This window comes from Dipteris shenzhenensis, chromosome 4, assembly GCF_047967505.1.
Source record: "Dipteris shenzhenensis isolate YYH24624 ecotype China chromosome 4, Dip_SZ_1.0, whole genome shotgun sequence".
NCBI classification, from domain to species: Eukaryota; Viridiplantae; Streptophyta; class Polypodiopsida; order Gleicheniales; family Dipteridaceae; genus Dipteris; species Dipteris shenzhenensis.
In genome coordinates, this window is record NC_141599.1 from 46,608,567 (window position 1) to 46,620,342 (window position 11,776).

At 43.8% G+C, this 11,776-nt stretch overlaps 1 protein-coding gene across 1 annotated transcript; it reads left to right on the forward strand.

Moving 5' to 3' along the window:
- Window positions 1-403: 403 nt before the first annotated feature.
- Window positions 404-3,379, forward strand: LOC147902960 (uncharacterized). The gene has a single exon (XM_087374074.1). It carries the CDS (start codon window positions 602-604, stop codon window positions 2,231-2,233), a length of 1,632 nt encoding a protein of 543 aa, XP_087230200.1. The 5' UTR covers window positions 404-601; the 3' UTR covers window positions 2,234-3,379.
- The last annotated feature ends 8,397 nt before the right edge of the window (window positions 3,380-11,776 follow it).

Consider the following 11,776-nt stretch of genomic DNA (forward strand, 5'->3'; position numbering starts at 1 on the left):
GTGTGACTGCGAAAACACAAGTGAATGTTCACCGGAGAGCGAGCGAGAGTACGTATATATATATATACTCGCAGTGTGTACACGGAGAGACATGACGTGAGACACGAGTTTTGTTGACCGGGCCGAGCAACCGGGTGTGATTGAGGTAGTGTGTTCTTACAAAAAAGTGTATGTGTGTGAGAGAAGAGAGAGAGGGAGATATGGACCTGTGAGCGACACGAAAGATACCCTCTGAAGTTTTCAGCAGGTGTCCATCAACGCTTACCTCAAGCACGCCGGTCGCCGGCGCCAGCTGATGTGAGCAACGTTGGAACGATTCAAGGGCGCACAGAACTTACTTGCGAAGCGATCGAGGAAGGAGTGCAGACTGGCGGCCGGCAGAAACGATTCAAGGGCGCACAGAACTTACTTGCGAAGCGATCGAGGAAGGAGTGCAGACTGGCGGCCGGCAGAGCGGCTCCTCTGGGCGTACATAAAATTTCCGAGTCATGAGCGAAAAGGGCGGTACGCTCAAAGGTGCGCTAGTGCTTGTCCCTTCGTAGGTCGCAGATCAGATTGAGCTTGAAGAGGTGCTTGAAGAGTTAGCGAGTGGAAGATCGAGATGAAAACCGGTGGCACTGAGTTCATCTCTCAGCCTCTCAGCAAGAGATTAATCAATGTGTCCTTCATCTTCTTCGTACTCGTCGTGCTCATCCTTACAGTTTTCGCAGTCACCTATCAGCCCCCTGATCCATGGCAGGAGCCCAGAGAGGCCATCGCTCTCGTGCTCAGCTCCGTCACCAATGCCACTTTCCGAACAGATGACTCTTTTGTGCGCACAGGGGAGGACTTCAACTACACGAGTAAACCCACGCGTTCAGATCAGGTTGCTATCGACCAAACGACATTGTTTACCCCTGCACTAGAGAAAGCGAAGCCGGAGTGCGATCTCGAGGAGACGAAGATCAATTGCTCGGATCCCAGGGTGCTTGTTGCCCTCTCAAAGTTCAACTTATTGCATTTTCCAAATCTGCAGTTTTTTGCCTACGGCGAACCGGTAAGTGGATCCAAGGAAAACGAGTGTGATGTAGCTTGGAGGTTTCGGTCCCTGAAGGAAAAATCCTGGAGGATGTACAGGGATTACAGACGGTTCACGCTGAAATTGGACGGCTGCCAGTACAGTGTCGCTCGTTCATTGGGTTGGCATTCAGGGAAGAACGCAAAGCCATTCAAGTCAATGAGGGGTGTAAGACCTATGCCCGAGGTGCTCGAGGAAGTAGAGGTCATACGAGATTCGGTGGCTGCAGCAAAAAGCAACTTCAGGTATCAGGATCATTCAAGATATCTTTATTATTCTCGTAGTGATGACCATTGCAAGACAATGAATCAATACCTGTGGAGTTTCCTCTGTGCTCTTGGGGAAGCGCAATACCTCAATCGGACATTGATTATGGATCTTAATCTGTGCTTGTCGTCGTTGAACAATCCGGGCCATGGCGATGAGGACGGCAAAGATTTCAGATTTTACTTCGACTTGGCCCATTTGAAAGATGCGGCTTCTGTGGTAGAACAGGAGCACTTCTTCAAAGAGATGAATCAATGGAATCTGGACCACCCAGCTGAGCCGGTCACTGCCAAGGAGGTCAGCGACAGCAAGATAACTCCCATGCAGCTTCGACGGGACATGAGCACCATCATCTCTCGAAAATTCGAGGGGCCTGACAGCTACTGGTTCAGAGTCTGCGAGGGGGAAACCGAGAAAGTCATTCAAAGGCCTTGGCACCTAATCTGGAAATCACAGCGGATCATGGATATTGTAAATGCGATCTGCGGGCAGATGGAGTGGGACTTTGATGCCGTCCATGTTGTTCGAGGTGACAAGGCAAAGAATAAGGAGCTATGGCCGAATCTTGAGGCTGATACATCTGTTGATTCTCTGATAGAAAAGCTGAGGGACAAAATTGGTACTGCTCGGAATGTTTACATTGCAACCAATGAAAGGGAACCAGGCTATTTCAACCCGTTGAAACAAGTATATAATCGTGCTCGCACCCTTGACGATTTCAGCTCTTTGTGGGCTAAGGACAGCCTCTGGTACAATCAAACTCTGCAGCTTACTGGGGGCAAGCCAGTCGACTTCGATGGTTACATGCGGATAGAGGTGGACACAGAAGTGACTTACCGAGCAAGGAAGAAGATCGAAACATTTGGGTCTCTGACCGATGATTGTAAGGATGGAATTAATACTTGTTAGATGCTTCTTGATCTGCAAAAATGGCCTGCAAAAGAGGGATTAAAAAAGCAGCAGCAAAAGCATGATACCCATTGAAGTCTTCTTCTAACTGGGGCATTTACTCCAGACGAGCTTCATCTCGTGGTTAGGGTTTCCTAGGATACATATCTCACTTTCGGCTGGTAGTAGATTGCAGATGTTATGATTTGCACCCATGTAAATATATTGTTTAGTGTCCTGGCAATGTGTCGCTTGGATGATCGGCATCCTTAGATGTTCAGCTTGTCTACATTCGGGAACATATTTGAATAAAGCGCTCCAGAAAGGGCCTGCTTACAAGTTCAGAACTAAGGATGTTTCAGCTTGCCTACATCCGGGAATATATTTGAATAAAGCGCCCCAGAAAGGCCTGCTTACAATTTCAGAATTGCCCAAGATGATGAACTCTCTTGAGGACGGCCGGTTTTCTTCAGGGCGGTGATTTAGACATGAATCCCGGATCATACCTATCCAAATGTGAGATGTTTGGCATATCTTCGCACGATGTTAAATGGCTGGTCTCGAGTGTTGCCATTCAGTCATGCTTGCCAGAAAATTTCCTTACACATCTGTGAAGCAAATATATTGTATTATTCCCATAAACAGTCACCCTTTCGAGCTCTGCTCCACAAGTGAGAATAAAGGTTGCCTGGTTCAAAGAAAGTTGTGATCATTAAGGCAGCTTCATTGGAGGTAGCTTCAATTTTCACAAGCTCAAGCCATACAATTCTGTTCATTATTTGTCAATTTAGGTTCAGCTGAGTGAGTACGAGCATTTATGGATCTGAGCATCTGGACCTTGATCGTTGGGATTTTAGACTGTCTCGACTCCCATGGGGTAGTCTTGTGCTCCCAGGCTTGTATTTGCTAAGCAACATTAGAAGGAAACGAATCCCTAGTCTTCAAATCAGCTCCACCCTCCCCAAATGATTAGTGTCATTCTCGCTCAAAGGAGTACAAGCTTTTTATGTAACTTAGCACCTTGACGCGAACCTTGGACTTCAGAAATGGGACAGTCTTGTTTAGTCCTTGGGAGGAGATAGATCCCTTAACTTCAGATCAGCTCCTCCCTCCCCAATTATATGGGAGTTCCATTTTTGGATGGATAAACCTGGATGAATCTATATGTTGTGCCCATTTCGATTTCATGCAAGGCTGTCAAGTTTCTCATTTGTTATGCATATATTGAAAGATTCTGGAATATTTCAAACCTAGAAAGAAGCTAAGGCATGATTATGGATAAGTATTGCCTCGTTCATTAAGTTTTCTTTTCTGATATTTGTTTTGATTGTGTATGTTCTTCTAAGCGCTCTCTCTCTCTCTCTCTCTCTCTCTCTCTCTCTCTCCTGAGATTGGAGTTTTGTTATGGAGCTCTATATTGAGTTGTATAGGCAAGGATTCGCTGAGATGTTGCTTTTTGTGTCTCTTTGATTTATGCCTTTACCATTTGATGGTCTTGGTATCCCATGATGTCCTGTCTGGAGTTAATGAGGTTGGCTGGATAATATCTGCAGGACTAATGCTTTTTCTTTCTTGGCAATTTGTTTGACGAACTGTAAGCTTGAGTGTTTTGGCATGTGGCGTCTTATATGGCTGAGCATTTAGATCACATTCTGAAATGACTCATAAAGGTTACATCTTTACAAGTTGAAGTGTGTTCTGTGTGGAAAGCTGGGTGGATTGCCATACATGTCAATGTTATCGACAGCAGACTATTAGATGCAATTGCAGTGACCCTACATGTCCGGCAGCCCACTCCACCAGAAGCAGAAACCGCTTGAGGGCCTTTACACACCGCCCATCCCCGCCCATTCCATTGGGCAGCCAAAAATGATATTGGACATGCGTAGGCTTTACACATAATGCAGGCAACCTGCATTAAATTTCCTTAGCAACATCACCAAGGACTAAAAAAACGGTGTTTATTTCCCCACCTCTGATATTTCATTGGCTGGGGTAATGGGTGCTCATCCTTGACAGCCAAAAATGGTCTTGGAAATGCGTAGGCTTTACACATAAGGCAGGCAACCTGCATTAAATTTCTTTAGCAACATCACCAAGGACTAAAAAAAGGGTGTTGTTTGCCCCAGCTCTGATATTTCATTGGCTGGAGGAGTAATGTGTGCTCTTCCTTGGGCAGCCAAGAGTAGCCGGCTGGCCAAGCTGAGGTCAAACATGGGCAATAGGTGGCAGGTGACTCGGCTTTTGCTCTCTTGAAGTTCAGCTGTGTTTAAAAGCGGTGCACCTGCCATCCCAATTAAACATCTTGATTGGCTCCTCCCATGAAGGATGGGTGGGCAGTCCTGGGTATGTATAAGAGAACGTTCCCGCTCGTCGCAATGTGAGCGGGAATGCTACAGGTTGAGTGGGTTTGGGCATCGGGTGGAACGCCTCAGGCAATCCTCCGCAGCAATCTGACGCAAAGAGGGAATGGGCTCTAAAGGCCCTGACTTCCACAGCCCTCATCATACATCAGAAAGGAGAGGAGGGAAACGGGTATGCTGTCCTCATAGGTGTCTGAATTTTCCTGTCAAAAGCGGGCGTAGTTCGGGAGCCTGCCCCATGGGGGCGTTCAGAAAGGTAGTCTCCCTCCATGCCAAATCATATAAATCCCACCGCTTCACTGTTTCCTCTTCGTGCTGCTTCTCCCCAGTTCCCTCTCTGCGTGATCCTCCTCCCCAACATCTATCCTCTTCCCCATACTGGCTGATTTTCGTCCTCAAACTCTATTGGCAACTCGGCCTAGTGTGTCAACCATCTCTGGCGACCCACTGGCAGGCATGGCAGCTTCCAATGGGCACTCTCTGCTCCGGCAAACCATCTCACTTCAGTGGCGTCTTCCAAGTTCCAACCAGCAGCCTGGCAACCTGCTCGACACGGAGTCTCAACCGACAGCAGGACATAGAACTCCGACGGCGGCCCATTTCGCCAATTATGATCCCAGGTCCGTCCTTAAGGCATCGTGACCCCTCGTTGCAAGTCAGCCCAAGGCAGGTTCTGATACCAAGAATGAGATACCGGCTGCTGTTCCCAGGACGAGCTTCCCCACGGGCTCCCCTGCGAGTCTATCTTCCAAAATGAATGCTTAACCTTGTGATCCTACAAATGGGCCTGGCTATCCGAGCACCAAAACCCATACCCCAGAATCTTTGCTCTCTAAAACTTGACACATGCACTCACCCTGAAACGAGATCCACAGGGAGCCTGTTTCCACGCTACGCTAGTGGGACGCCAGGCGTGGAACAGGCTGCGCACTGGTGGCCCTGCGCACCCGGCCAGCTCCCACGCACGGCTGAGAGAAGCGCCCCGGTGGCCCCTCGATGCAGCTTCCGCGCTCAGGTGTGCATCGTTCCAGAGGAGCTCGAGGATCACGCCAGTTTTCCCTCCCTTGCCTCGTCCCTATTGCATCCCTCTGCCAGTCCGTCTCAGCATCGCCCAGCATCCCTCCGGCTTGTAGATCTGCCTTCTCTGCTCGCCATGGCTAGCCCCGAGCAGGTGAAGCTCTTGCTAATGTCTATGTTGGGGATGCTTACGACAGTCCTTACCATCCACCTCAGGCAACGCCAAGCAATGCCTCTTCACCACACCATTCCAAGAAGGGCGACCTATGCAGAGGGGAGATTCGAGCAGTCTCCGCATGTTCCGTCAAATGAGAGAGACACTACTCGACATTCTGTCTCAACGTAGCATGATCTCGGAGTTGTATGTGAAGCCCAGATCTCTCGAGTGGTGGAACCACTACGTCATGGCTACTCGTGGAGACGATGCCCGATTCTAAGAAGTCTTCAGATTGCCACTGCAGCTGTTTCAAGACTTGAATGCTTTGCTTCGAGAGGAATTACAAGAAGGTGACATTTCGGCGTCTCTTGCAAGAGTAAATGGAAGACTCATTCCGGTGGAGAAGCAAGTGATAGTAGCGCTCCTTCGATTAGCAAGCGGAGCAAGATTGAGCATTTAAACCCTATGGTTTCCATACTCTTGCAAAGTTTGAGTCCTTCTGACACCATATGTGGGATTGGCTTATGCATGAGCATAAGAGCATGAGCATGAAAGAGGGAAACTCGGTGGTTGAAACATCATGCAATCGTGATTGGGTCAACTCAAACACCAGTTAAGGCTAGAGGAGGTAGGCACTGGCCAGAGAAGTTAGGCACTGGCAATGAAATGCATTTTTGTTGGTTTAGGATTACTTGCAACCCCCACAAAATATAACCTTTAGTAAATCCCTAACAACCACCGTGCTCATTTCAATAAATCCCAAACAAGGAAAAATGTAAATCCCAAATAGTATACTAATCCCAAACAACCACTGAGCTTATTATAGTGACAATGACTGTGCATGAGGGAAGAGGGGGGGAAAGAGGAGAAGAGAGAAGAAGAGGGAAAGGAAAGAGAGATTGGAAAATGGGAAAGAGGAAAAGAAAGAGAGAAGACGAGAGAAAAGAGGGGGGGAAAGAGGATAAGAGAGAAGAAGAGGAAAAGAGAAGCATGAGCATATGTCTCCTTCTCTTATGCTCATGCATAAGCATAAGCATGAGCATATGTCTCCTTCTCTTATGCTTATGCTTAGAGACATATGCTCATGCTTATGCTTATGCATGAGCATAAGAGAAGGGGGAAAGAGAGAAGAAGAGGGAAAGGAAAGAGGGAAAAAGAGGGGAAAAGAGATTGAAAGATTGAAGGAGAAGGAGAAGGAAAGGAGGGAAAGAAGAGAGTGCCATCCAACACCAGATGTGGGGAATGCGATACCAGACGTCCGTTTTCACCTTATGCAGCTCGTTGCATCTTTGAAGGAGCAAAATATGAAAGGGTTCATTAGGATTTGCATGTCCATGTGTCCGATCGGTCTCAAAACTTGCACAGGTTCTAAACCCAATGGTTTTTATGCTCGTGGAAAGTTTGAGTCCCGTCCAACATCAGAGGTGGTCACGGCGAGGTCAGAGGGCCCATTTTCACCCTATGCACCTTGTTGCATCACTAACTGAGTAAAATAAGGAATGGGTGATTAGGATTTGCATGCCCATGTGTCCTATTGGGCTCAAAATTTGCACAGCTCATAAAACCAATGGATTCCATGCTCTTGCACAGTTTGAGTCCCATCCGACTCCGGATGTGGGCTCAAAATTTGCACAGGTCCATGTCACCGATCCATACTCCCAGCCTTCCCATGTGTAGACCCATCAAAATGTGGGATCATTTGATAAGTTCATGTACCAACAGTCTTTCTTACACAAAAAACTCCTATGTAGGTAATTGCAATATAAAAGATACATTCTTGCTAATTTCCAAATATATGAAACAGAGAATCCTCTTAATTATCCATATAAAAATACATATTTCTGAGGATTACCAGAATTCGAGCGACTGCGTTCGAGCGAGGTGATAGTTCGAGCGAGGACTTTCATAAAATTGACATTCTAGTGTGATGATTTATGTTCAAAAAGTAGCATGCATTGCTTACTTTTATAGTTGTTGTACTACCCATGATATTGTGAGGAATCAATTGCCTTACATACAAACAACAATTTTTGAAAAATGTTTTGCAATGTTTTTGCAAGGGTCAAGGAAGAAGAAGGGGTCAATGTTTTGGACTTACTCTTCCATATTTCCTAGAAGAGACCATATTTCCTATATAGAAAACAGAAAATTCATTTGATTCTCCATATGGGATGTCACATTTCCTAGATAGCATTGAGTTACCTATATGTGAAATACAATTTGACTTGAAAGAACCTAGATAGAAAACATATAATCCACTTGATTCTCCATATTACATGACAAATTTCCTCGATGGCATTGGTTGTTTATATAGGAAAAAGATTTTCCTAGATGAAGAGGAGAAAATCCCTCTTTTTATCTAGGAAATATGGTCAAATTTCCTAGTTCAACACCAAATTCCTATTTAGGCATTAGTCTAAAGTTCCTTGTGTGCATGTAGCCTCATGTCCAATTTCAAAAATCTTGAATACTACACTATCACCTTCAACAACCTCCATCGGAAACTTTATAGATTTAAATGCCATTGATTTGAGTATTTAGATCCTTTAGGATTTTGATCGAGCAATTTGAACATTAAATCTCTTAGCTCTTGGTAGTATAACCCTTTCTCAAAGAGTGAATTTCGTTCAATAACATTATTCCATCCATTCTTCAAAGTATGATTAGTCATATGCTTGAGAGCAGTGCACTTTAGATGGAGAAGAACTAGCATGCTCATCAATATTTTGAGCCTCAGCATTCACCATAAAAACTTGTCTCCTATATCAAGAGCATTGCTCAATGTATTATGGTGAACTTCATATGCTACATCTTTGCTTGAACTTTGAAGGATCACCAACATCACAATTGCTTGAAGGATCACAACAACATCACAAATTTCAAGAGTATCGCTCAACACATCATGGTGAACTTGATATGTTGCATCTTTGATTTAAGGATCGTAAACATGACAATCACTTGATGGAACTAGTGTGATATGTTCCCAACATGAAAGGGGTGCTTTGTTAGAACACATCTTCCACGTACCTTGAAAGCATGCATTATAATAGCATGATCTAAGTGTTGCTAAGTGTTGAAGAGTACCCATTAACAAAATCAAGGGAAAGAGTGTTAGGAATGGAATCATAGCTCCATAAGACATCTCTATTCATGTTTTGTTCTTTAACTTCCTAGAAAAAGCATTCAAAATCTGTGCCTTAAGGAGATATAAAGTGTGAGGCTCCATTTTATGCTAGCCTATAGGAATGTCACAACATCACTAGCACGTTATAGCTTTGCACCAGCTTGCTTTATATTTTTATGAGTCGGCATTCTATTTACGATGGCCCTTGCACTATTGTGCTCTCCCTTGCCATGTCTAGGTCTAAGAAAGTTCCAAATCATGCACAAGCCAGTGAGACTAATAGACGAGTAATAGACATGGACATGAATAGTGAACTACAAAGGTCTACATGCTTTGAACTGGGAGGCTATGCCATCAAACCAAACTCAATGTTTCTTTACAAGTAATTACAATCATTTGTGGTGTAACATAAAGCAATGTTGTATGAACACATATTTGTGCTTCTTATCATTTGAAATGTAGAAGGTTATAAATATAGGGAAAGGTTATGTAGAAGGTTATATATATGGTAAGGTGGTACTCTTTTTCCACTTTAAAGTGGTCAAGTTTTGTCATGCCCAAAACGTACACAAGTGGCAGAAGTTTTGGAGATTCAAATTGTACATGATCACTTGCAATAACATCCTATAGTAGAATTGTCCTTAAGCCCATTCCACATTCAAATGTTCTTTCAAACACACTTTCTCTACTTTGTAGAGCTTGATATTAGGTTACTAAATTGCCACTATCTCAAAGCATATCTTAAAAGATATGATTTGAATCCTCTGTGTGTGTGTGTGTGTGTGTGTGAGACTAAATCCAATACCAATATCTACTTATCATGACTGCGAGGGCTAGTCAGCAGATTAAAACTTTGAGCTACCCATCAACAAATTGTGACTGTGCTTACACATCATCCTAGATTAGACAATATTAAAAAAATAAGTTTTAATTTGGATCTGAGAATAAACACACCCTACCTGTTAATTTAAAGACGGTGTATAAAATTACCCCTGTTATAAATATATTTTTGTAAGTCTTGAGAATTAAAATACCCCTCATTTTGAACTCTCATAGTATATTTACATTTCCCAGATGGACCCCCCGAGGGAAAGATGTGACACCAAAAATTGATATTTTTTATTTGGCATTGGTATTGCTTTCTTCTATGTTTGATAAGAGTTTAAATATCAAGTGATAGCCTAGCGGCTCTCACTTATTTCTATTTTCTAAGATATTCTATGGGATTGAGATGATGAGTGGAATGGATCATTGTAAATATCATATGTGGAAGGCATGTGGAGGAGTGTGGAGTCAAGAGGAATCCTTCTAGAATTCCTATGTGGAATAAGGAGGATGTGGACATATGGAAAAGAGAGAGTCCCTATGGGCTCCATGTCGGGAGACTCTTGACTTTCTCAATATTTTAAGAGTCTTGAGAATCTTTTGATGGGACACGTGGCAAGAGTAGCCAAAAAGGACATGGATGGTGACATACAGGCTTATGTGATTGATGGGGAAAAGAATCTATAGGCAGCAATTGTAAATGGGTGAAAGAGGGTGACAAAATCTGTATAAAAGGAGCCCTCCTCTCCCTTGTTCATCATCTCTTCCACCATTAGGCCTCATGTTGTTGTAGCTCTAGTCTCCTCAAGCCTCTTCCATGAGCCTTCTTTTCCTCTTGTAGACATTCTCTTATGTAGACTCTTGAGTCCATCTCTCTCTAGTTCATTCTCTCTCTATGAGTAGTCTTGGAGGTTCCGCTCCTGCTTGTATGTATGAAACCTCTTCTTCTCCCTTGTGTTTATAGTATTTTGAGTTGCATTGGAGTGCAGTCTCACTCTATTGGTAATGAAGGTCACTTCAGGTTCTCTCTCTTGAGTGTCTCTTTCCTTTTTCCATTGTTTTCTCTTCCAAAGTGCTCAAAAGTGTTGTCTATTCAGCTGCTCATTGCGCATACATGGTTTATCTATTTCCCAAGCCACAAAGAGAGCTCTTCCTTCCCTCCTAGGCAACCTCTATGGGACTTGGATCGTTGATGAAGTCTAAGCATGGAGGTCGTATTCTCCCAAGTCGACCAGTAGGAGTAGTAGGTGTTTTTCATGACAGTTTGATCCCTTGTTAGCATTTTGCTCATAACTTTTTGCTCGATGGTCCGATTTGAATGAAACTTATATCAAAGCGAAGCTTGATTTTTCATAATCAGTAGGATTGAATTTGATTGTTGCCTCTCATTTGTTGATGATGATGATGTTAAAGTCTCTCCAAGGAGCATCATCCTGTATTTTTAGTTATTGTATTAGATTTCAAACCAAAAAGCTATGACTCTCTATGTGTGACTATTTCTTTTTTAGATAGTTTTTACCCTCATCCAGTAAACTGCCCATATCTTTCCGATCGCTTCTCTATTTCTTATGAAGCTTATATCAGAGTGAAGCCCATTTCAAGATGCATTTGGATATGTGTTTGAATCTTTGATATTATGTCTCTATTGAAAGTTATAGGCCTTTGTGTCTAAGGATAGTTTGCAGAGTGTTTTGAGCTAATTGTAAAGGTATCTATGAAGGAGGTGCAATGTTTCCTCCGAACCTACCCATCTGACCCAATCAGCCCCTTCAAACTCCTTGATATATATCAGTTCGTGTCATGTTGAGCCACAATATCTTCTTTTAACAACGTATCGCTCTTCTCTTTGGTGAAGACTGGCTTGCTAAGATTATGGCCTCCACTGATCCTTTCCTTCTCCTTATGCTTGAGTACATCACTTGGGATGTTACCATCTTCATTCTCATATAAGGGAGGATAGTATGGTGTAGTCTCTTGGTATAAAAGCTTCTTTTCAGTGTCCCTTTCCTAGTGATGAATATCTCTATCACTCAGTTCAAAAGCAGCAGGAAGTGAAGAGGTGCGTGAAGTTATTACCC

Coding starts and splice junctions, on each gene's coding strand:
- LOC147902960 (XM_087374074.1), top strand. CDS start 602: ATGAAAACCGGTGGCACTGAGTTCATCTCTCAGCCTCTCAGCAAGAGA.